This window comes from Sinocyclocheilus rhinocerous, unplaced genomic scaffold, assembly GCF_001515625.1.
Source record: "Sinocyclocheilus rhinocerous isolate Xijiao unplaced genomic scaffold, SAMN03320098_v1.1 scaffold127, whole genome shotgun sequence".
Classification (NCBI taxonomy): Eukaryota; Metazoa; Chordata; class Actinopteri; order Cypriniformes; family Cyprinidae; genus Sinocyclocheilus; species Sinocyclocheilus rhinocerous.
Window position 1 is genome coordinate 291,480 of NW_015664685.1, and position 27,546 is coordinate 319,025.

General features: G+C 36.6%; 1 protein-coding gene across 1 annotated transcript; it reads left to right on the forward strand.

Annotated features, from left to right (window-relative positions):
* Positions 1–26,621, forward strand: traf2b (Tnf receptor-associated factor 2b). The gene is made up of 11 exons (XM_016541145.1): positions 1–97; positions 5,576–5,796; positions 9,003–9,081; positions 9,353–9,451; positions 14,843–15,004; positions 16,980–17,054; positions 17,261–17,335; positions 19,632–19,985; positions 22,217–22,394; positions 23,738–23,886; positions 26,384–26,621. The coding sequence occupies exons 2-11, from the start codon at positions 5,576–5,578 to the stop codon at positions 26,600–26,602; spliced, it is 1,611 nt and encodes a 536-aa protein (XP_016396631.1). The 5' UTR covers positions 1–97; the 3' UTR covers positions 26,603–26,621.
* Positions 26,622–27,546: the final 925 nt, after the last annotated feature.

A 27,546-nucleotide genomic window follows, 5' to 3' on the forward strand; every position in this document is an offset into this window, starting at 1 on the left:
CGGAAGAGGTAGAGGAAGAGGAAGAAGAAGACGTGCGTACGTACTCACACAACCACTGACGGTTAGTTTGCCCCCCCACAGTATTTGGAAGAGTTTGGTAAGTAACTTTGTATTCTTTTTGGTTGCTTTGAGATTCACGTTGACCGTAGTGTGCCGAATTTGAAACACGTTGCTTGTAGTTGAGCAGTGTGTGCGGGTGCTGGAGTGAGTTGCCATTTCTCACTGGTCAGGAATTAACCTAGATACATTGCTTTCAGCTGCTAGTTGATTTTTTGGAATCGATTTAAGATCGCTTTTGTGGTAGCTATAAAGACACTTGATAAATTCCTCTAGCGTAATCTGTTGGCTTTGATAATTAATAACGTTGAATGTTTTAGTGGCTGTAACTCGGCAACATATGTCAACACCAAGGTGTACACGCAGGCTACAGTTTAGGCCTAACGTTACACTAGATATATGACTTTGGAAAACACGTCATTTTTGTGACTTGATGACTTAAATTGAATCATGTTGTTGGCAGTTTGTTGAAAACGTTGAAAAAGTCTGTCTGTTGTTATGTTGTGCTGATCATACTTCCTGCTTCCCACAGTTTCAAATAATACTGCTTAATGAATAAAATTGAAGGTTTGAAGTTTTATTGACTAAAAGCAAATTGTATGTAGAAACGTACTATCCAGTGTTAGGATCTATAGGCAACAATTTCAAAATAATGCACTTTCTTTATATAATTGTGATATAGACTAGGCCTATATGGAAACCATTATTAAGTTGCCTCAACAAATAGACTAATAGATTAAACAGCGTTTGTGTTTGGCATTGAAAGGAATAGTTAAATAAAAATAAAAAATACCCACCCCCCAAAAAGAAAATTAAATATGAAATTTGTAAACATATTTACAAATGCTTGTTTAGCTCAAAACCTCTAGGACTTTTGTGAAGCACACAACGTGATATTTTACAGAATGTTCAAGCTGCTCTTTTACATACAGTTGATTATTTTGATAATTGGTCTTTACGATTATTACAATGATTAATCAACTAATTGTTGATTATTTCACCAATTAGTAGGCTTTGTTCTATTATTCAGCTTTTATAATTTGTTAAATTATTGAGTTACACATTCTAACTAATAAATACAACAAGGTAATCACTTCAGTTTTTAAAAAATGTCAATTATATTACTATTGTACAATTAGGCCTATAGGCCCATTTATTTTTTACAATACAAATAAATATATGTGGCACACAAAATTAGATGACAGAGACTTTCTCATTCACTATTTTATTAACTGTACGAAAAAGTGTTGACTGACTGACGCATCAGTTTACCTAACATCACCTTTTGTAAATTATATGGATATGGAGCAAAGTAAAGGTAAATAAGACATTTTATTTTTTGATAAATTATTTTATTCACAACATTAGCTTAAAACACCTTAGTGTTATAATTATCAAAACAGACCTGATCTATTTATTTATGTATTTTTGCATTTACTAATAAAAAGGTTTTATCATTAGCTAGCTCCACACTGGAAAGCTGTTTAATAACAGAAAATCAAGTTGTAATTGTAACCAAAGTCCCTTTAAGACAAGTCATTTCACTCAGCGGCCATCTTTGAAACGCCTCTCGGGCATGCAAGTGCAGCTCCTATCTCTCTGTTGTGTTTGTTTGTTTGCTGGTTTTTATTGTATTTGTTATACTTGTATTTTTTAAATTGTTTTTGCCATGAAAATAGCCTTTGATGCTGACATGGCATTACATTAAATAAATATAGGCTATATACTACTACTCCTATCTCTCTGAATGGGGAAACATCAAATTCTCAAACTGTTCACCAAGCTTACGATTAAATTTCATATTTGAAATCACCAATGAAATATGACAACAACTGTCTCATAAATGGTTTTTTTCTTTTGCTCAAACAGCATTAAAAAAAAGCTTATTTTTCAGGGTAGACCAGTCAGTGCGCATGTGCAGTCCTGAGCTCACGTTTCAGAATGCTCACTGTTTCTATAGCAACCGGGACTTCTAACGGCAGCTGCAGTGACGTGCAGACTTTACTGATTAGCGATTGGCTCTTTTACTCAGAAGTTTTACTCAGCTCTTTTACTCAGAAGTACTTTACTTTTACTCAGGCTTCCTTTGATAGAGCGACCATATTGAGCGTTGCATTATTCCCTCATTCAAAACTATACGAGTGACACCTCTTGGTTATTCTATAGTCTTTGTTGTATCTAAAAGCGACACTGACACTGTTTTTATGTTTAACACTGTAAAGCTTCTTTCCCTAAATTAACCTATAAAGCATTATATAAATGAGTGTGATGTGACTGGAGTGCCGAAATTGCAGAGCTGCTTCAAACTTATCCACATGGCTAAGATCAGATGCTTTCTTAACTGCTGTTATCTCACCGCTGTCATTTTTGTTGTGTGTTTTTTTTGTTATCGAGAGGAGATTTTTACATATTAATCTAAACGCTGCTCTCAGCAGCGTCTGGTTCTGCTGCGTTTGCACACTGACTCTAACCACCAGTGTATGTCTTCTTCTCTCGAATTGCATCCTGGAGTGCTGAATTAGTCTTGCGCTACAGCGCCACACTGGTCAAACCGCGTTATTGCAGACCCATGCATTAGGTCATATGAGAAAAAAATATTCTACGACAAAAAAAGACGACAAAAAAAATTTGTCGACAATTTTTATTGTCGTTGTTGTTGATAATGTCGACTAATTGTTTCAGCCCTAGTCATCATGGTGCTTCATAACCACCAACACAAAATAGGTGTCATTTTCAAAGCTTAGAAGCTTGGATTTACAGTGAATATAGCAAATATGACCGACTCTTAAAGGGGTCATATGATGCTGCTAAATAGAACATTATTGTGTGTATTTGGTGCAATGAAATGTGTTTATGCGGTTTAAGGTTAAAAAAACACATTATTTTCCACATACTGTACATTATTGTTTCTCCTCTATGCCCCGCCTTTCTGAAACGCGTCGATTTTTACAAAGCTCATCGGTCTGAAAAAGCGAGGTGTGCTCATCTCTCTCTGGCTGCGTGAGAGACGGAGCAATTCACACTCTGCAGCCGCTTCTTGTTCACACACAGCTTCAGCTAATGATGGCAGGGCAAAACAGACCATTTCGAAAGCGTAATTACGTTTTACCCTACTAGAGTTGATGCCGGAAAGTTATCATATTTGGGGGAAATCGTGGCCTAATGGTTAGAGAGTCGGACTCGTAACCCAAAGGTGTGTGTGTTCACTGCTGTGTGTGTGCACTTAGGATTGGATAAATGCAGAGCACTAATTCCTAGTATGGGTAACCATACTTGGCCACATGTCACATGTTACGTCACGAATATTCATAAGTGCGACAGGTCATTTGCATGTGAATGTAGAAATACATGCAATTCAGACGAAACTTTTGGGCTGATTATAACGTGCACGTTAACTTTCCTCGTGAAATGTGTGTGTAGGTCCGACAATAGCATCCACGATGTCATCGCTCGTGGCCAGTGAACTCTTAAGCAGTTATGAGCAGCAGGCTGTGTAATATGTGTGAACTTTTTTTACTTGGCCATTTGGCTTATAACTGTCCAGTGTTTCCCATACATTGAGTTATTACTTCGTTGAATATCGTTGAAGTTGCTTTGGATAAAAGCGTCTGCAAAATGACTAAATGTGAATAAACTGATCACTGCACGTTTCAAAATTAAAATGCAGCGCTGGTGTTTTTATATGAATATATCTTTGAAAAGAACCGACCGTCTTCAGAAAAGCTTCGGTGTCATTTTCATTTAGACTTTCCTGTAATGCCTGCTAAAGTAGCGTTTGTGAGCGCAGTGCTTATTTGATTACAGCCGTTACTGGGGAAACCGCTATATCTCCCGCTCCAACAGCGCCTCCTGCTGGGAAAAAAGAAAATCGGGCAAACATATCGGTCAAAAAAACCGGCATCATATATCGGCCATCGGCTGCCCTGATTTCTAAGCATCGGCATCGGTCAGTGAAAAACCCATGTCGGTCGACCTCTAGTTAACACACCCGATTCAGATAACCAGCTCGTTAGAAGTGAGCTACGTGCATGAACTGTGTTCCGATCGATATGATCCCGATATGATCAATATGAAGTGGTTACATACTATGTACACATCTAGTTACTATGCAAGTACATGGGTATTAGGGCCACTTAATATAAAGTGGGACCAAATTTTGTATAAATATTAGGGCCTTTCGCACCGCTTTAGTTCCAGAACTAAATGTACAGTACTAAAGTACTGGGACGATTTTGCGCGAACTATTTCCCAGTACCATTTAAAGGGTTGCATTCGCACCGACAGTGTGTACTAAGAAGTGCATTGTTAGTTCATGGTACCTTAAATGTTTTCAAATTGAACCTTTTAAAGTGTTACCGTTTAAATGAAACAGAAACCTGTTTTGAACAGAAACCAGCTTTAGGCAGTATATTATAAAACATAATTTGTAATTCACACCTCTGTTCCAATTCCATAGGCAACAGCATGGTAAAACAACTAGAAATAATTAGCATATCAATTTAAATGAAGTTTCAGTAGTGTTAACATGCCCATTATTTATAACCGATAACAAATTAACAAAAAGATTCTGATGGTGCTTATGATATACCTATATTTTGATGCTATTTATGGGCCAAGCACCAAAGGTGCATACTGCATATGCACCTATTGTAGTATCCATTATTTTTCTTCTTTTTTCTTCTTCTAATTCTTCTGCTCTTGAGTCTAAGGCAGCCCATAGAACCGCTTGGGGGAAGTTATGAAATTTGGCACGTGGATAGAGGACAGTCTCAGCATTAACCATAGCAAGTTTGGAGTCTCTAACTCAAACCTTCTAGTGCCACCACAACAGCTCAAATTACTCATGTTTATGCTAATAACTTTTGAACTGTAAACTTTAGAAGCAAAATTATGTTTTGGCTATATCTCTGCAACGCTTTAAAGTATTCAGACCAAATTTGTTTTTTTGTTATGACAACCCTGACCTGAGGTTGCCTGCTCAGTTTTGGCACAGTACCACATAGTGGTCTGGAGATGTGAAAAATGTTTAACCTCTTTTTTTCTTAAATTTTGCTTAACTTTTGAACGGTTTGCCCAAAAATCACAAGACTGGTCTCTTTCGGTGTGACATACCAAGTCAAACAATACCTAATTTTCTCATGTCAGCCTTTGTGCTTGTTTGATTTTAATCTTATAATGTTCATATATGCATTCAAGTCAATGTGAAATTTAAAGGGACCCTATTTACTATCTTAATAATCTTAATAATAATCTTTTTGGTCTTACTGTGCACACAATAATGCAGGCTTTCTAATATTTTCTCATGAAGTCAAAATTTACAGCATTTTCACATTCTGGTCTGACTCCATTTTTCAAGTCCAACCCTACATTTTTTATGTTGTTGAATATCATCTTTCACTCATAAATATGTCATATAATGGAAGTTAAAATATTTGTAAATGTAATTTTATGTTGATTTTAAACAAAGGTGTTAAAACATGTCTGTTGTTATTCTGCTAAATTGTGCTCATTTTTACAGATGATCAGCACAGCTGGCACTGTGGGTAAATGGAAGGCAATGGCACGTCCATCTTTACCATCCTCACTGGACTCCACATTACCTGGGATATCTCGAGAAGTGCTGTCCGTGTCCATGGAACCAAAATATCAATGTCAGCAGTGCAAAGACATTCTTAGGAAACCTTTCCAAGCACAGTGTGGACATCGCTTCTGTGTGTTCTGTTTCAAACAACTCACCAGGTACCCAGGGCAATCCTCTGCCTCTTGCTCTGCATTAATTGCCACCCTCTCCATGGACATTTCCAATCCCTTTAATCCACCACTGCACTGTAGCTAGATGGAAAAATATCACTCCTTTTGCTTGATGTTGATCCACTCTTTTGCCTCTTAACCCAAAGGGTTGTCCTTCAATCTGGATATACTTCACTTACCTCTGTGGATATATTCTAGGATATTTTCAGTCTTTGGTGAGCTTTACCTTGGTGTCAGTCATTTGGCTATATTTTCAACTTTATAGTGATTTTATACTATTAGGACAAATATTTATTTGACACAACTAATGTTGTGTTCATAAACAAGTTGTGTGTTTTTTTTTTTCTCGTTTTTTTTCAAAAAGAGTAGAAGAGTGATGGTCACAAATTAAGATGAAGTAGAGCTAAATTATTAAACTGTTGATAACCACATTAAACGAAGACATGTCTTAGAAATGTCTTATCAAAAAAAATTAATGCTGTATAATAATAATTTATAAATATAAAGCCTGCGTCTAACTGTCTTGTTTAAAAACTAATTTGCAGTAAAATGAAGTGAACTAATGAACAGTGGCTTACTGACTCAATCTGAAACATTTTTTCTTAAAGGTCTGCATGAAATCAAAATTTACACTATTTCACTATTTACTTTTTTAGCACGGTTCTAGTCTTGAGGTGAACAATGAATCAGAATGAATATGAAGTTAATCCATAGAAAGAAATAGTTTGTCTTTTGTAATCTTTAATCAAAATCTGAAAATTCGCTTCCACTGTGGAATGGCGTTTGTTCTCTGATGAGATCAGTTTGACCGCTTGGGCAGAGTATCCTTAACCACTCCCCTCCAACCATTAGTTTGCTGTGAGTGAGAGAAGAAGAGCTGGAGGGCTAAAATAAAACCTAGCCCTCTATTCAATATTCTGTTTCAGTTAGAAATATATCTCCCTTTTGTGCATTCATTGTTGGTCTTCTTTGACGATTAGCATTCCTAATTTATTTAGTTTTTTGAAATTCATTGTTCAGTTCCACTCTACTTGCCAGTTAATTCAGACTCAAAACCGCAACTCAGGCGTGTTCGTTCAAAAACCTTGTCCTATTGATAATATGCTCAATCACCTATAAGCCTATAATCTGCTATAGTCAGACTTTGAAGGCAGGAAAAAGCCTTGAACGCACAAACTATACAGAAGTGGGATTCGTTAATGACTGAAACACCAATAAAATTAGGCGCTCTGTGAATGGCTCATAAAGGGTCCGTGTGAGGCTGAGACTAGCTTATTTTTTTCTTCCATTAAACATTTTATCTCCCCCTTATGGTGAGCAAGATTGATATGAAAATTGTCAGTACAGGCTTGTCTGTATGTTTATATGACAAATATCAGTGATTTAAAATGTTAAAATCTGTTTTATAACAAAATATCTATGATTGTTCATTGTCCACCTAAAAAAATACAAGAAAGTGTTTAAATTAAGAAAGTTTTAAATATTGTTTAATTTTCAGTTGCAAGAAATGTTGGGATTATATATGTATTTGTTTTACCATTTTATTGCCTGTGCTTTGAAAAGTACCTGTGGTCATAGTGATATTGGTACTAGCATGGAAGAACTTTAACCGTCATTTACATGTGGCTCAGATAAATGTCAGTTTGCATACAGCCTTTGAAGCTTTTTTTTTAATAAGTCAGCCAGTATAGACCCTTGTAGTGCCGACATCACAATTACGCCACAGCATTAGCTGGAGGCAAAACAAAGGGTAACTGGAGGTGGCCAATACAAACCAGCACAGAGTCGGCTACATAAAAAGCTTAAAATGTCATCTTTGAGTGTCAGAATCAATGGAGTGCAGGCTCCAATTTGAAATTTTATCGCATACCCGCTGCCACTGCCATACAAAAAACCGACGACAGCTGTGGTTAAATGCAATAAAACGACCCGACTGGGCAGAAACGATCATCAAAAATGCTCTCATTTGCAGCGCACACTTCATATCAGTTAAGGTTAAATAAACTATTGTCTTTTGTTGGTTCGGATTATGGTTTGGTTCCAAGTCTAAAGATTTCTCATGCATGCCAACCTAATCATATATTGGGGAACAAGTTAACTAACGACCAGAGGTTAAACATAAAGGAAAACCGTTTGTCTTCTCGCTTTTGTGATTGTGCACTAATGGCAATTGTAGAGAGAGGGAACAGTGGAACATGTTATGTGTCAGGTGTGTGTTAAAGTAGTTGCATTTGCTTACAATTGTCACTGTTAGTACATAGTTATAGGCATCTAAAGATTTATATGTCCTCAGTTTCTATTTACTATTTACAAGCTCGGATAGGTGTGTCGGGCCACTCCTGTCAGATCGTCCATCCATTGAGATGAGTTGTGTACGAGTCAGCCAATCTGGTTCCTTCTGTTAAAGTTAATATTTTCAAATAGCAATCGTGGTCCCAGACAGTGAGTGACATTACATAATCAGATAAAATCGAATTTTCTCCAGTCATTGTTAAAAAACAAGCAAACAAAACTTGTTAGCTAGCGTTAGTGAAGCAGTCAGGGGAGTCTTTCTGCCTCCACCTAAGCTCTGCCCATAAAAAAAATGACACGTTTACTAACTGAAAAAGGGTTTATAGGATGTAGTCTAAAATGAGAAGATAAAATTTAGTGTAATGTAGTTTAGTAATGTGGGTAAATCCTTCTTGAAATCTTCCCAACCTTTCTTGCAATAACTTTATCCTTCCTCATGTTTCACTTTTATGTATTATTGCGCATATGCTACTTTCAATCTTTCCATTATCAAAGCACTACTTTCTTGTTGCAAATTAACCTTGAAAGTAGGGCTGGGCAAAAAATCGAATGCGATTTTCATGCGAATCTCATCAGTAAAACCGCTTCTGGTGATTAGTTGTAAATCTCCAGCACGTGCTTTCAGATGGAGCGGCATTTACTACACAGAGCCGTAGATCACTGACAAGCTACACAAAATCGCGTTCAAAATCGCAGGTGATTTTTTTGCACAGCCCTACTTGAAAGCAGCTTTCTTTGAGTAGACTTAATAAATAGACCTCAGGTAAGAGAAGGCTGTATATTAATGCTTTCCCAAAATTGTGGTGTTTATAGTTTGCTTATAGTTCAATCTTGCCTTTTTCGCCATACTCTCATTTGAAGGCTGCACTGTTAAAGTTTTAAAAATCTTTCCTCTTCATTAGCTCAGGGCCCATACCCTGCGAAGCCTGTCGTGCTGAGGGTATATTTGAAGAGGCAATGTCAATGCTCAATATTGCAGTGGTAAGTGCCATAGTTGATTCTGTTCTCTTCTTGTTTATTATTGTGAAGCTGGTTCGAAACAATCTATATGAATTAAAGCCCTACATAAATAAAGGTGACTTGACTTTACTTAATCTTGTAATTCTATCGTTGTTTTTATTTCCTGGTAACTCCTATTCAGAGTATACATTCCTGGCAAATGTACTTGCACTGGTGTAATGTTTAGCAGTTACAGGAATACAAAAGGTACTCATTAATGACGAAAATTCCATGGTCTTTGACTCCCCCATAGGCATTTCCTGATAATGCCGCACGAAGAGAAATTGATAGCTTGCCTGCCAAATGCCGAAATGACGGATGTAGTTGGTCTGGAACTCTGAAAGAGTATGAGGTAAGAACATTATTCACCTGGCTTGTCATATCCGTCTTAAAATGTTTTACATTTCTAAATGCCAACTAATAATGCAAACATTTTCTTTGAACTTATTTCTAACCCAGCAGTTAAGCAAAAAAAAAAAGCTGACCAGTTTGATGCTGTCAGTTTAAAAAAATAACATCCGCCCACATCAGTGAGAATGAAAGTCAGAACTAAAGATGTGGGTTGGGCGGAAAGTCCCAAGGCTGCCTGGAAAGTACCAGCATTACCATATACAGGGTGGAAGATAATGAGCCTTTGAAAATGGATAGCTTTTCATAGTGTAGTATTTGTCTTTTAAAACTATGTTAAAGGCATAATAACCTCATTTTACCATTTTGTGTAAAGATAATGAAAATAATTTATTTTTAAATTTTAGGCTTGGAAGGCTTTTTTTGCATTGCAAAAGGGTTTTGTGGTAAACTGGATTCAGTATTTAAAAAAAAAAAAGAGATTTATTGAATAGTTTAAGGCATTCAGACAGCTGTTGGTTATATAGTGTTGTGATTGTGTAAGATTAAAGTAATGCTTAAAAGTTAAAGTTATTTATAACCTGTGAACCTAGATATTTTGATGGCTGACAAAAAATCCTGCCAAGTTTCCATTCTGACTTTCAGTCTTGTTTCTGAAATCCTGAAACCTTTTCAAGTTTAACTTTGTCTGGGTTTTTTACTTCTGTTTAGCTGGTAAAAGTATCAGCGTGACCGAATTCTTCCCTTGTGATTTACTAAGGCTGTCATTGTTCTGAAGCAATAACCCTATCTCTGAGTCAGCGTTGATTCATCTGGTGTGAACACATGTTGGCTAAAGAAATGAAGCAAGAAATTCCCCTAAAGTCTCATCATGTACTTAAAATATTTGTCTCGGATCAGTTGCTCCATCAGTTGCTTCTTTGCTAAGTAGATTCCTATACTGGTAAAATGACTAACTGACTTGATGCTGATCTTCTTTGCTTTTTCTGAGTAACCGATATATCTGCCATGACATTTCCCACACCCTTCCTGTGTTTGCTGTGTCAACTAGAGCTGTGGAATATAACCGTTTTTACGATTCATTGCGTTGTTAATGTGAAAATAATAATAAAATTTTTTTTTAAAGGGGTCATATGATGCTTTTTAAAAGATCATTATTTTGTGTATTTGGTGTAACAGAATATGTTGACATGCTTTAATGTTCAAAAAACACATTATTTTTCAAATACTGTACATTATTGTAGGTCCTCTATGCCCCGCCTCTCTCAAACGCTTCGTTTTCTACAAAGTCCCTAAAAACACAGAACGTTTTACGCACCATTACACGTGGTAGGGAGCAGTTGTACATTGCTTTAGTACCAACTAACATTTTCAAAATACGAACATTTTCATGAATTTGAAAGTTTGTCAGAACGGCTTTATGAACAATTTATACAAAAAAATCGTTCTGCTCGTGTTTAATGAATGAGGCCCATGGAGCACGATATTCGCCTCAATCGCGTCTTCCGCGCAAGTTCAAACATTTCAACTTGAGCGGAAAATTCGCATGACGCGTTCTCGCGCAAGCCAATCAGCTAAGAGTTTCTTGACAAGTCCAGTTGAATCAGACAATAGAAGAGAGCATTATTGCAGCCGTCTGTTATTATATAGGTCTGGAGCGTAGAAAACAATTAAAATCAGTTGTAGTGGTAGTTGTATTTTATTAGCATGGCTACAGAGATGCTGCTATCAATAATAAAAATAATTGTAATATAAGTGTATATATACAGTAGTAAAATGTAACACACACATTAATACAGGATCCTAACGTTATTCATCCTCCTCTGGATGGTGCTGTGAACCCAGACACGTCGGTGTTTGGCTTTCCATTTATATTTGGGAATTTTTGACAACAGGTACAAAACAGCGTTTGTAGTTATCTCCACCATGGCTGTTTTTATTCGCGCAAGTGACACGAAAAACATCCCGCGAGTAATCTAGAGCGAGTGATGCGATGCGCATATTCGCTTCGCGTCTGGTGTGAACACACCATAAGATTTACCCAAAACGAATGACATCTTATATTTAACCACTACAGAGACATCAGAGCCAGCGGCAAATGTCAGAAGGACTAGCTGAGGTGAGGCTGCTCTCGTCGGGAAACATGAGCACTGGGCGCCCGCTGATCGCCTGGAGCTCACGTCTCCAAAATCTGCGAAGCACATTTTTAAATAGATGCTGTCTTTATTAATAAACCGCAGATTTGAGTTTTAAACAAATACATTCTCGCCTGAAATACTTTTAAAACTACATTTCATGACATAATAACAGTAATATTTAAAAAAAAAAAAAGCGAATAAATGGTGGTTGAAATATGCTGTGTAAACTCAACCAATCAGCGTGCTCAGCGCCGAAGTCCCACCCCCGAAAGTTCTGGAACTTTGAAAAAGTACTACCTCGCGAGCAGGGACTTTCTGAGGGGCAAATTTTTACCCGGAACTTTATTTAGATCCTGGTTCCTGCGGTGGAAACACACCGAGTACCGGCCCAAAGTCCCTAGTTCCTGGGGAAAGATCCTGCGGTGGAAACGGGGCTTATGTGATTATATATAGCTCGGCAAAAGGCAGATTTGAACCCGGGTCGATTGCGTCTAAAGCCATTTCTGAAAGTCTTTCGCTCTACTGACTACACCACTAAAGACGTTGAATTAAATGTGTCTTTTTTTTTAATCTTGAGTGTCCCAAACAGACATTGCTGGGCAGAGCTAATGTAAATTTCATTAAAAGTGATTTCAGGAATGATTTTGTTCTCTTTGACTCGTTGGATGGAAACTGTGCTTCTTTACAAATGTTTTATGCGATATTCCAATTTTGCACACAAGTTTAATTTGCAACTTTGGATGGAAACCCAGCTAGTGTTTGTCGGGTTTTGGAATGTGATGTACTGTACTTGGTCGTCTGTCAGTGAAGTGTTAATTGGCCTTAAATCTAGCATTATTATATCTAATGTCAAGTCAAGTCACCTTTATTTATATAGCGCTTTTAACAATACAGATTGTGTCAAAGCAACTGTACAACATTAATTAGGAAAATAGTGTGTCAATAATGCAAAATGACAATAGTAAACACTAATTTTTCAGTTAAAGGCAGTTCATCATTGAATTCAGTGATGTCATCATCCAGCTCAGTTCAGTTTAAATAGTATCTTTGCAATAATTTGCAATCAAGTCAACGATATCGCTGGAAATGAAGTGTCCCCAACTAAGCAAGCCAGAGGCGACAGCGGCAAGGAACCAAAACTCCATCGGTGACAGAATGGAGAAAAAAACCTTGGGAGAAACCAGGCTCAGTCGGGGGGCCAGTTCTCCTCTGGCCAGACGAAACCAGCAGTTCAATTCCAGGCTGCAGCAAAGTCTCATTGTGCAGAGGACTCAAATGGCATGTTTGCATGATTAGACAGAACATTTGCACAAAGACACACCAGCGGAAGTTGTATGACCTTTGATTTAGACAACTGAGAATGACAACTAAAAATATAAAGAGGTAGTGAACCATAAACTATAAAATTATTTATAATTATTTATATTGGTTCTCTGTAATAGTTGTGGTTTTTCTTCTTGTTACTTAAATGTTCATATAAAACAAAATAATAGAAAATAAAGAATATACAGTATATGCTATATAGCCATTCATTAAAGCTGCAGTCCATAACTTTTTTTGGTTAAAAATTATCCGAAATCAATATTTGAGCAAGTACATAACCAGCCAGTGTTCAAAACTATCGCCTTCAGCCCGATTCACAACGGTTCGCTTATAATGATGTTTTCTAATTTGAGTGGTACGGGTAGGTTTTCGCGGGAAATTCGTCATTAAACTGCGTCATTAAGTCATGTCTGTAAACATAAAGAAGTTGTCCCGACTACTAGGCTGTCGCATGTGAGGATCCTGCAGGTGGCGGATCGTTTATAGCCTTTTCTCACAGCAGCTAGAATAATTAAATTGATCATTTTGATGGCGGATTGTAATCCATAAAAGATTGTGTTTGTGAAACACGTGAATGAAATTAAATTATATTCCATTTATAAATGATTACAGATAGCCTGGGATTACAAAGATTTGTATTTTAAAGAAAACCAGTTTGAAGGGAGCATAATTTGCTTTTTGGGTTAAAAGAATTTCTTAATATGAAATTCGAAGAGTATGACAATTAGATTAGACTGTGCAGAAATTGAAATCTACACGCTAATACACACTACTCATAGTCACCAATGCTGATGTTGTTAACATTAATCACTTGAGAATAAAGTATAACAATAATAATAATTTGAACGGTTGGATGTGATATGAGCTAAACGATCTTTAGATTTAATCACCATTGGAAGCGAGATTTATGGTAATGCTTTTTTCCTCAGTTGGTCAGAACAAACGTGGCAGACTTGTTACTTACTTGTTCAGATGGCAATATACGGTGAAAATTCTTATTTGGGTCATATTCCTGGAGTCGCGCCGACTCACAACCCACGCAAGCTAGATAATTCCGCACACAGCTGCAATTCCAGGTTTTCAAACAGAGATGGCGACAAAGAGGCAAAACTTACGGACTGCAGCTTTAACCTTAACATTTAAAAAAGATTAACTAGTACATTTAAATTTCTCCTAGTCAGTCAGTAATGCAGGTTTGGAACTACATAAATGTGGGTAAACAATGATTTTTTTTTTTTTTTGATGAATTATCCCTTTAAGTAGTGTTGCAGTTTACCCCAATTCTCAGGGATTTCTAAAACTGCAAATTAGCAGAAATTATTTTGCAGACAGGCAGTCTTGTCCACAAGGTCATTATGTACTTTCAGTCACCTTTATTTATATAGTGCTTTATACAATACAGATTGTGAAACACTCAATTTTCCAGTTAATATCAGTTGATCATTGAATCAGTGGTGTCATTGTCCAGCTCAGTTCAGTTCAAATAGTGTCTGTGCAATCTAAGTCGACAATATTGCCAGAAATTGGGTGTCCCCAACTAAGCAAGTCAAAGGCGACAGTGGCAAGAATCCAAAACTCCATTGGTGACAGAAATGGAGAAAAAAAACCTTGGGAGAAACCAGGCTCAGTCGGTGGGCCAGTTCTCCTCTGGTCAGACGAAACCAGCATGGCGTGGTTTAATTCCAATGGTTTAATTCGTTTCAGCCAGTGATGTCTTGTGACCATTTAATAACTTAAAAAGCAGGAAATGCACATCTCATGGGAATAAAGGACATGAACAACAGCTATAAAAATCTATTCACATTCTCAAGATTATTGTGAATGGGGCACAATTTAGGAATTGACTCGTACACAACAATACACTAACTGTGGTATTTTTCCATTCAACATTGCATTTGAGCTAAACATTTACAGATACTTCTTTTCTTCGCTAGGGTCAGCATGAAGGTCGTTGTGACTTTGAACGTGTAAAATGTGAAGCATGTCAAGCACTCATCCTGGTCAGTGAGAAAGACCGCCACAATGAGCGGGAATGTGAGGCCAGAACCCTGAACTGCAAATACTGCAAGGTCGCATTCAACTTTAAAGAAATTAAGGTAATCCGCATCCTAGAAGTGGTCTATCTTTAAATTTTTTCTACTGAGTGGTTTATAGCTTGTGTACTTGTTTTTGCTGTGTCAGGTAGAGCTGTGGAATATAACCGTTTTTACGATCGTGATGTTAATGTGAAAATAAAATAATAGATTTTTTAAAAATGTTATTAAATAGACCTATCATACATAATTAATGTAAATAAAGTACTCCTACTATAGGCTATTTAAAAAAAAAATTGCTTATGTCCTTCACAAAAAAAGCACTTGCGTCTAATGTTTCCATTTCAGTTTTCACAAAAAGAAAATGCATGAATGTGAAAACAAAGTGCGGGAAGAGTTATTAAGTGCAATAAGCCAATAAGTGTATTATAATGTTACACATGTAATCTGATGTGTAACATTTTATTAGATCTGTGCATCTGTGCAATTTTGTATATTGTGTTTTTGCCATTTTGCACATTGTCTATTTTGTCTATTTTTATATTATTCTTTTTATTATCTGTGTCTTGTCTTGTCACTGTCATTCTGTTGCACTGTGGAGCTTCCGTCACTAAAACAAATTCCTCGTATGTGTAAACACCTGGCAATAAAGCTCATTCTGATTCTGATTAGGTCGTAATATAAACCTGCTGCTGTCTGTGCCATTAATGTTAATCAAACAACGAAATAAAAGGTTATATTTATTATTTATAAGGTTATAGGTTATAACTTTTGTAGTTTTAAAGGGGTCCTTGATTGTATTTCACTTTTTTAACTTTAGTTAGTTCAATGCGAAGGGAGATATTTGATTTTACAGAATTCGTTTTTTAAGGCCTACAACACACGGCTGGTAGGGACTACAACGAGCTTCTTCCCGGGTTGGTGACATCACAAACCCTAAAATTTACATAAACCCTGCCCCCTGTTTTCTTAATAAACAAACACTAAAGCTTTACTAAGGATAAAAATGTATATCAAAAGCTAACATAAACAGCAGTAGCATTTACAAATAACAATGTATCTAAAAAGTATGAGACAACTAAAACAAAAAAACATACCATTCTGAAACATCCTGTAAGAGCCGTGCTTGCACAGGTTCTGCTCGATCTTCTTCACTAATATTCTCTGGGTCTAATTCGGGCTCAAATTGACAAGGCATTATTGACGCCATTGTTTACAATACACCGGAGCACATACAACTACCCATAATAGTAAGGGGCGTGATATTTCTGGACAACGAGCACTAGGCAGTTAGCGAATCACAACACACTGGGCAAGCTAACCAATCTGAGCTCATTGTGTATTTCTGAGGGAGGGGCTTCATAGAACCAGGAAGTCAGGAAGTTCGAAAATAGCTGATTAACCCCCCCTTTAATAATAATCTTTTTATTTATAATGAATACACTAAAGACTATGCAGTAACTTTTACATTTGAATATTTGGTTTCTGTATTATTTCTTACTTTAATGATTCTGTTAAATTGATTACAATTAAAAAATGTAAAGCACTGTTCATTTAATTTGTTTCTTTCTTGTATTTATTCTACTGTTTGTTATTTGCATCTTTGTTCTTTTTTTATTAACAAAGACAAAATAACTAAAAGAACTATATTGTGATTATTATTATAATATTATTAATAAAAGAATTGGAGGAAAAGATGCACCCTGATGCATCAAGAAATGCTTTATAATCAAATTGTAACCTTCTGAATGGCCATCGAATCAAATCTAATTATGAGGCAAGTAAAGATTCACACCCCTAGTGTCAACAGACTCAAGCTGTTGCAATATTTAATGTCACTAGCTTGCTATTAGGGCAAAGGGTAATAGTTTTTTTCTTTAAATTAACTCGTCTATAAAAGCATTGCATAATACATCATAGAATGTGGCTGAATTCATGATGGTATTTTCTTGTACAGGATAGTTGAACTGAAATGAATGATTCTTATCATTTACTTTCAACTCATAAAGTAAATTATGAATACTCTTTTCTGTCACAGGCCCATGATGAAATATGTCAGAAATTTCCCATGCAATGCAAAGACTGTGGTAAAAAGAAAATCCCCAGAGAGAAGGTTGGTCTGCATTCTCAGCCATATATGGTTTCTGCTTGAATTACAGTATTTGTCAGTATGAATGTAAACACTCTGTTAAATATATATTAACCTCGAAAACATATTTTTTCATTCACACAATGCAAATCTAATCATGTGTTGTCATAATCATGTGACTTTTTTTTCCTCTGACTTTCTCCCCTGTTTTTGTTGTTGTTTTTTTGCAGTTTCAAGAGCACATCAAGTCTTGTGCAAAATCTAAATCTGCGTGCCAGTTCAGTGAGATTGGCTGCAGGGCAGTGGTGTGTATTTGTTTCTCATGAATGTAGTTAAATTCAGAATAGAATTGAGGCCGTGCGAGAAAATATTGTTCAAAGTAGATCTACTGCCTATTTGCAGAGTAGAAAAATGCCAAGCATTTCTGAGTTGCCTAGTTAATTAGCTTGTTGAGAATTTAGTGTTACAGTGTTAGCCAACAGAAAGTATTTTATTTCATTTGTGGTATTTTGTGACTAAAACGTTCTTTTAGCTGTTAACTTTCAAAAGCCTTGAAATAATTGTCACAACTAATAATTTTTGTCAGAACTACTGCATCTATTTGAGACTTTCAGTTTGTGCATAGTTTTCCACATGGCTTTAAAATAGAACCAAATTATGTAAATAGTCTGGAGTGTGGGTTCGAAAAGTCCCAAACTTAATGACATTGCTAGGTATTAAATGTATGCAGTACTGTAATTTGTGTACTTTCAAAGGTTGGTGAATCATTGGGGCGAGTTTAAGCACTCAAAAAAACTCCCCTTATAATCAGTAAAGCTGTCTATACACTGTTTGATGAATAAATCTCCAACTTACATCATACGTACATCTGCACTTTGTTGTTTATGATGAGAGAATACACTCAGCGAGTGCGCGCAACGGAACAAAATTCCGGTGTTTCAGCGATGACTCATCTAAACGCTTCTGATTGGCCGCTGCGTTCATAAACTCAACAGACTTGTGTGTGATTGGTTATAACGCGCAACACTGTAAAAACGCGGAAAAAGATTCATGGTGCAACATTGAGCAGATCTGAATTTAATGCTGCAGTCGAGTCAACACTTTTCATTTCATTTTCATTTTATTCACGACTGCCGTAATGGATTTAGTTTAACTGCAGCAGTATTTTTGTCCACGTGTGTTGCCATAGTTTCTACAAGCGGAAACTGATTGCGCGGATATTACGTCATTTGATAGGCGACAATGAACCGGGATGAGCCATTATTTAAAATTTGAATTTCTCTGGATTTACAAATCCTTGGGAACTTTTGGGATAACGTAAAGTGCACAACTGCATGAAATATATAACAATGTGCAAGTGGTTTTTGGATATTTTATTCTTACATTCTTACATTAATCTTACATATTGTGCCTTTAAATGACGCGACGCTCTGCCCTCTGTGTATGACGCTGCTCCCATTAAGCACTGTTAGAAGGGGATGAAATGATTCAGCATTTCGACACTTCCGTAAGGATGCGTTAAGTTTGACAAAACGGTTTAATAAAGGATGTATTGATCTTGTGAATTAGCTAATTTTACTATGCCAATATTTTTTAATTGGCCTTTAAAGTTTTATATGGGAATATTACTCAACACACTGATTCTTTAACAATGCATTGTCGCAAAAACGCACACCTTTTGGACCAAATTCGCAGCATGATTTCTCGACTGCCACAAATACTGCCCTAACAAAATACTGATTTTGTGCACTTTTTACTTGTACCAATATTTTAAACTGGCCTTTGAACTTAGCTTTAATGCATGGCAAAAAAAAAAATTGTTACCTTGCCAAATCACTAACAGAACCCATTGATCTAATGGTGTTGTTAAGTGCTCCAAATGCAAATTTTGCATGCAGCAATTGACAGCGCTCTGATCCAATGGCATACGGGCATCGTCAGATTGACCGTACTCTAGCCCAATGATGTTGGAGCATCCACTGGGGGTGGCAATCATATTTCAGGGTGGCAAACCCTGCTAAAATGTAGTGCAAGTACTTGCGCTCATTGGCGCCTGTGGCGACTGCCTAGTTTGCCTATGCCTAGAAACACTATTCAAACAATGATTTAGAGACAACTGCAAAACAACTTATACAGTACCAGCCTGACAGCGAAGGACTTCACTGACTCCTACCTATATCATTTCAATCATTATAGACATTACCAATGGCAATACAGTATTGTAAACTACAGCCGATAAAGAATATTGCAAATGACACTTCACTCACCACTAACACTATCATTCAGTATTTTCAGTAAAAAAAATAAATAAATATTATACTGCCACTCCAACCTGTGGATACATGCTTTGATCAGACAGTCTGCCTTTTACACTGAATGCAGGAGCAGATATGCGCCTTTTTTGACTGAAACGATATCATACATTGTTGCTAAAACTATTGCAAATTATAGTCCCAATCATAAATTTTAGCATATGGTAACCAAAGGACATATTTCAACATAAATGAATAAAGTAATTTAACATCAAAGAAGTGCTTTTACATAATTTTATGTAACCCTTTTTAAAGTAGTATTAATATAGATTTTTTTGTTGTTGCATAGGTTGATAATGGTAAGCAGCAGGAGCATGAGCAGACCAGCGTGATGGAACATTTGCGTCTCATGCTGGCTGCGCTGTCCTCCATGCGCCGGCGGGCCGAGGGGGCTGGAGAGTGGCAGGAAGATTCTGGACTGGGATTGTATCGTGGACCTGAAGACGCACCTCCAGCGGGGGCTCATGCTGTTGCCCATAATGCAGGAAGAGGAGGCGGTCCTGGTGTACAGCAGAAAGTCACAGCATTGGAGAACATAGTGTGTGTGTTGAACAGGGAGGTGGAGCGCTCGGCCCTCACCATGGAGGCTCTATCCCGTCAACATCGGCTAGACCAGGAGAAGATAGAGAACTTGGCAAACAAGGTACTACGCACACTTTGCAGGAAATTATACACTTATATAGTTCAGATCAAACGCTCGTTAAGTTTCGGACAGCAGAGATGGTTTTGATGCTCTGCTGTGTGTCAGAGCATGATGCGAGGCTCTCACCTTGCAGGTAACACATTATGACATATTGACCGATCTTGTTTTATGATATGCTGGTGGAACATTTTACTTCAGGGGATAGTTTACACAAATTTGTCTGTCATATTTTACTCTTCCCCCTTGTAGTTCCAAACCCTGTATGCTTTTTTTCTTCCGTGGAACACAAAGAAATTCTGAAGAACTTTTCAATATAATAAAAGTGAAGGGGGGCAGATCTCCAAAAATGGCAAAAAGCAATATACAGTGATAAGTGGTCTATACGACTTCTGAAACGATGTGATATGTTTCTGTGAGTTATGACTGAAATTGAAATCATTCACTGAAAATCTGTTTTTTAAATGCCTTGTTTTTAAAATAAATCTTGAATATTCAAACTTCGCTTTTAGATAAATGTGCAACACATGTACCTAAAAGGTGCATATTAGTACCTTAGATTAGTAATATGTACCCTTAAGGTAAAAAATGATATAAAGATGTTGCTTTAAGCGTACTGCCCCAGTACCAAGGTATTCCCCTAAAGGTATAATTTTTTCACACTTTTACCGTAAGCATTGATGTCACGTTCAGGCGGGACACAGTTCTGTGTTTTCCACAGAAAAAAAGTAAGTCATACTAGCTTTGAAAGTCAAAGTTTATATTAAAAAAAGCTTTACTACAAAACAGTTATTAGCGAGATTTGCCTCCGTTCGCTGTTACTTGTGGAACAAGAACGTGAGTTTTTTCCTCCTCCAGCAGAAGAGCCTCCGCTGTCTCTGCCATCAGCCTTCATTCACATGGGATATAAAGTGGAGACCATCCAAGACTTTCTGATAATTGATCAGTTGATCATTGGGTTAAAAGAGTATTTAACCAAAAATTAAGATGAAATGATGACAGAAATTGTCCTTTAAAGGAATAGTTCAGCCAACAATGAAAATTTGCTGAGAATTTACTCACCCTTAGGCCATCCAAGTTGTAGATGAGTTTGTTTCTTCATCGGAACAGATTGAGAAATTTGGCTTTGTCACTTGCTCACCAGTGGATCCTTTGCAGTGAATGGGTGCCGTCAGAATGAGAGTCCAAACAACTGATAAAAACAACAATAATCCACAAGTAATCCAGCCGATCAATTAGTCCAGTCTTGTGAAGTGAAAAGCTGCTTGTCTGTAAGAAACATTCAAATCCATCAAGGCATTTTAACTTTAAACCGTTACTTCTGGCCATATTACCAGTCCTAGTCCATAACAACACTTCCTCCAGTGAATGAGTCTATTCCCTGTTGTCCTCTAACATCAAAATCCACAGACATATTTGTTTAGAACTTTTTTTGTGCTTGTAAACAACCTGTGCACATTTCTCTCCTGATTCAGAAGAGACGACTTGTTCGCAATAAAAAAAATATGGATAGAATATACTCGTATTTTTAGCCGGAAGCAATGGTTTGAAGTTAAAACATCTCAGTGATTAATTTGCTTATTACAAACACGTAGCTTTTCACTTCACAAGATGTTATTTGATGGACTGGAGTCGTGTGGATTACTTATAGATTATGGTGATGCTTTTAGCAGCTGTTTGAACTCTCAATCTGACGGTACCCATACACTACAGAGGATCTATTGGAGAGCAAGTGATGTAATACTAAATCTGTTCCGATGAAGAATGGTCTGAGGGTGAGTAAATTTTCATTTAACTATTCCTTTAATGACAAACCTACTCTTTTAACAATTACCATAGACACCAGTGAACCAAAGACCTTGTACCAGTGTCGCCAAGAGCTGCTCATGAAATTACATCTAAGAAAGACACAATAGACCGTTTACTTATTCTACACGTCAGCACATCATTATACTTAAGCTACACTGCTGTTTAGCAGTTGATTGTTTGATGGTGACAATTTTTCCTTTAATGACAAAATGTAAAAAAGACATAGAACCATAGACACCACTGAACAAAAGATAATTTGTCGATACGAGTGTCACAAACTTTCTTAAATCTCACACACAAATAATAAAGGATCGTGTAGATATATCCTTTAAATGTTAGTATGTCACTATTACATTATTACAACAATGTTGCTTTTTGGCAGTTTCATAACCCTGTTTCTCATCTGTGTTTGGTGACTCTTGAAGGTGCGACAGCTGGAACGGACTTTAACCATGCGAGATCTGCAGTTAGCAGATTCAGAGCAGTCCTTGCGGGAGCTGCAGTTTTGTACATTTGATGGAGTTTTCATTTGGAAAATAGCAGACTTCTCTCGTCGCAGACAAGATGCAGTGGGGGGCCGGGCACCTGCCATGTTCTCACCTGGTAAGGTTAAGATCAGATTAAAGGACTGTTGCAGGTCCAATACAGGTTAAGATCGATTGACTGCATTTCCTGCATTTAGTCGATTCTTTTTATTATTGTAAATGAATATTTCTGTGTGTTATTGTAAATATTTATTTATTTTTATTACCAAGGGGTGACTATTTGAGAATAATCTATACAATGATTACATGGTCATTAGATGCTGATGATTTAACTTAACTTGTGCACTGGGAATGTTCTAGGTTGCATTTTGTGAATAACTTGTCTGGTTTCATTCTGAGGGTCTTGACCCTATGTGGTACAACGCCCTGACTTATGTGAAGGTTGTTTATATAGCAGACCTATCATGTTCCTACATTCATTTTCATTTTATGACATTTGGATCTTCCTCTATTTGGCAGAACTGCTGACTTTCACTTTCGTAGTGTCATCAAGTTCATCAAGAGCCCTGAGGTCTCTCTAGCCAATCTTATAATTACTGAAAAACAATACCATTCAAAAGTCGGGGGATTTTTTGTTTGTTTATTTATTTTTATTTTTTGGAAGAAATACTTTAGCAAGGATGCATTAAATTCAAAATCATGACATTTATAATGTTACATGTAATTCATATTTAAAATAAATGCTTTCTTAACTTTTTATTCATCAAAAAATGTTGAAAAAGATGCATCACAGTTTCCACAAATTGTAAGCAGCACAGCACTGTTTCAACATTAATAATAATATAAATTGTTACTTGAGCCCCAAATCAGCATATAAGAATGATTTCTGAAGGGTCTTGTAACACTGAAGACTGGAGTAATGGCTGCTGAAAATTCAACTTTGCCATCAAGAATAAATTACATTTTAATATATATCAAAATAGAAAACATTTATTTGACATTGTAGTAATATTTTACAATTTATTGTTTTAATTAGAGATTTTTGAGCATATTAACCACCCCAGCTTTTTAACGTGTGTTTATAAACACACGCTTGATAACTTGATATAATTATATCACTTAAATAATTTCAGTTATATCAATTAATTAAAATTAAACTTAGTATAATTTATATAATTATTTTTTTTTCATTATATTTAATTGTATTTTAAAATATATACGTAAAAACTCAAGTGTTATTTGTCTTTTATGCCAAAGTAAAGTTCAGTTAAATCTGTTAATTAAAACTAATTCTCAATCCGAGAAGCAGTTTTACATTTTTGGGAGTCTTGGGAATGATTTCTTCCCATTCAGTGTCCGAAGCTGATTTTAGTAGCATATTAGCATTTTAGTCACCTTTAGTAATATTTTTTTCCCCTGAGTCCTGGTTAAATTTTGATCCATTTTTCTTCTGTTCTCTAGCGTTCTACTCCAGTAAATATGGGTATAAGATGTGTCTGAGACTCTACCTGAATGGTGACGGCACAGGTCGGGGCACTCACCTTTCTCTGTTCTTTGTGGTCATGAGGGGCAAATATGATGCACTGCTGAAGTGGCCCTTTAGCCAGAAGGTAAATTATCTGATACTATTTTACTTTCTTTTTTGGGCTTTTGTTTATTCTCTCCTTTTGATCTTTTATTTAGGGATGTGATATCAACTAAAGCATCACAATACCACTCGTGTTCTTTGAATGCAAACTTTTATAGCAGGGACTGAATGTTGTGGCTGTTTTGTTGTACTCTACAGTTTATATAAATATATTGCATTGAATATTACATGTACAATTGACTGTTAATAAGCAGACTGTTAAATTACGGAGAATTAAGGTGTTGGAGGTTGTGAAAATAACTGTTTTAAGTAAGGCTTAGTATTGTGGGCTAAACTATTTTAATGTGATGTTGCTACAGTGTAGACAAGTAAGCAGTAATATTATATATCTATATGTAATTAATGTAACTACAGGGTTACATAAACTACTAAAGGGTTAATGCTAGGAATAGGGTTTGTTTTATGGTTAGTTACTTGTAATTATGCTTACTTTGTATTTCTATAGCAAGTATGTATAATGTTTAACTACGTCATCTTAAAAGAAAGTGTTAGGCTTGTTTCACACTGGATGCATAAGCAGAATGTATTTATTCGGTGCCCATTTTAACAGGTTAGAGCATTTACACAGCACACAGAGATAGCAGGAGCAAAGCAGATTTTTTTTTCTGCACCGCTCACTCTGAATTAAAGCCACAGTGCATTGTTCTTGGTTAAAATAGACATCAGTTACCACGAAAACTAACTAATTTTACCATAAAATCAAATAAGTGAGGTGTTCCATTTTTCTCAATCACCATATGACGTTCAGCGCTGTGAAAAAAAAAAAAATTCACAAACTCATCATTGCCAGGAGTTTTTGTCCAAACTTCAATGGCCTGTTTAAAGGATTAAAACTAGAGGTATATTTAACTTTAAGATTACATTTATCATGTAAACTACGTATATACAGTGGATATAGAAAAGAATCAGCCCCCCTTTAAAACAATCACATTTTGTTGCTTTGAACTAAGCCTGAAATGAAGACAGACACAGTATTTTTTTTTTATCCAGCTGTCTTTACTCAGTGCAACTTATAACATCAAAGTGAAAGATATAACACCAACATGTCAGGAAAAAAACATTCCACAGATTTTCAATGGGGTTTCAGTCTGGGCTCTGACTAGGCCATGCAAAGACATTCACCTTTTTCTCCTTCAACCACTGTGTGCTAATAACTTCTTAATAAGAGACTTCACTGTGCCTCTCGGCATTGATAAAGCCTTTGAATTTTTTTGTATCCATCTCCTGACTTGTGCCTGTCCACAACTTTATCCTGGAGATCTTTTGACAGTGCTTTGTCACCCATAGTTGATTGTTTGCTTCAGTTGCACTACCAAGGACTGAAATGCTCCAGGAAAGCTCTTTTCATGCTGAGCTAATCAAAATGACCACAGCTGATCACAGTTGAAAGTCAGATGGCTTTGTGTGCCATTGAGACGGTGATTAACTACACCTGATTGAGTTTACAAGTCACTTTTAAGAGGAGGTGATCCTTTTTCCAACTCATTGACTGCATCCGAAAACTCTAAAATGCTGCCTTCGGAGGCAGCATTCCAAAGCAGGAAGGCATCAAGGCACATCCGAATCCAAATTCTGCTTTACTTCCTGTCTCCAGTGGTACCTTCTTCTGATCGAATTTTGAAGGCAGCATAGATGTATCCTTCGCTGCCTTTGATATCCCACAATCCTGTGCGTTCCATTCCGTGACGGTTGAGCTAAAAAATAAAGATGGCGTCTGAAAGTTGCGTTTGGTGGCCAGTTTGTGTGTAAATTTATATTTCTGACTAACTTTTTGCACTTTTGATGATATTTCTAGCGAGAAATCAGTATTATAGTAATTAAATATTCGTTTAGTTATCACAAAAACTCGTTGTAGATCATTAAACCGTTACGCTGCCTCAGAAGCCTGGCCGAAATCAGTTTCATGAGGTGGCTTCATGCAAAAACCCTGCCTGCAAAGTCATTGCCTCATATGGCATTTTTTTCCTGACATGTTGGTGTTATATATTTCACTTGGATGTTATAAGTTGCACTGAGTAAATACAGCTGGATAAAACAAAAATGTCTTCCTTTCAGGCTGCAAAGCAACAAAATGATTATTTTCTATACCCACTGTACAGCATGTTATATGCATATGTGTGCGGGACAGTAGAAGGGGAACACGGTCACTGCCCATCAATCAAAGCACATGATAGACAGTGGTCGGAGGAGAACAGCTGAAAAATCGAATGGAAGATACTCCTCTTTATTTGCAGTTCAGCTGCGTGTGACAAACACTGCCAGTGTGAAAGCACAATGGGCGCATGCTGCTCCCACTCTGCATACAAACAGCTCCTGTGCTGCCTCTGCTCTGCTTGTGCATCCAGTGTGAAGCGGACGTTACACTGTTCTGTCATCTAATGTCCAGTATAACTTTCAGAACATGAGCTTGGCATTACATGGATTGCAATTCCTGTCACTTTCCTGTTCTTTCCTTCCAGGTGACATTGATGTTGTTGGACCAGAACAACAGAGAGCACATCATTGATGCCTTCAGGCCTGACGTGAGCTCCACATCCTTCCAGAGACCCATCAGTGAAATGAACATAGCCAGCGGTTGTCCTCTCTTCTGCCCTCTCGCCAAGCTGGCAGGCAAAAGCTCGTATCTGAGAGATGACACCATATTTATTAAAGCCATAGTCGACCTCACTGGCTTATAAAGCATTTGATTTATTCATAATGATAATTGATATTATTATTATTATTATTATTATTATTATATCTCAGCTGCGGAAGCCAAACAATTTAAATATAATATAAATGATAATAACATTATATTTAGATATTGATTTATTTCGAGAAATAATAGTAAAATTATTATGTGCTTGTACGGAGTGGCAGTGCTTATGTGGCAGTGCTCAAACAACTTCCATAACAATTGCACTATTTTGATATAACTCAATATTTAAAACACAATATATATTCATTATAATACATATTTATATATTACATATGTATAATACACATTATATTTTAACTATACCTACTTTTAATAATGTATGTAATACAGAAATATTACATATAAGACATGTTCTGTGACCCGAAGCTTTGGTTATTTTATGCATATACTAGGGCTGTCGCGATAACCGCAATATTGTAATACCGCGCTATTGACGAGCCAACCGCAGAGGAAGGAAAGCAACCGCGGCAACCGCAGTGTTCACGGTTTTTGTTTCATGAGGCTGTGGCCTTTTTGTTTTACAATTCATCACTGTGCATTGAATATTAAATAAATTAATAATGATACAAGAGTGTTACGAGTGTAATTTTCCCGCGAACTGTTTGTATCCGGGGTTTCGTTTACGGATCTGCTATCTGGCGAGAGCTACGTTACAGTGTCTTCAGTCAAATCCGCCATGAAACTCCTTACAGAAGATATGCTTAAACCATCAAATGAGGATACCACATTAACATCGGACATAAAGCACAAAATGTGCAGTGTTCTACAGGGGAAGTATGAACCAGCTGCCTTACAAAAACTTTTGGAAAAGGCCTGTTTTTTAGATCCTCTATATAAGGGCAATTATATCAATGACACGGAGACAAAATTCAACATAGAGTCCAAAGTCGCGCGCAAATACATGTGTATTTGTGCAACGAGCAC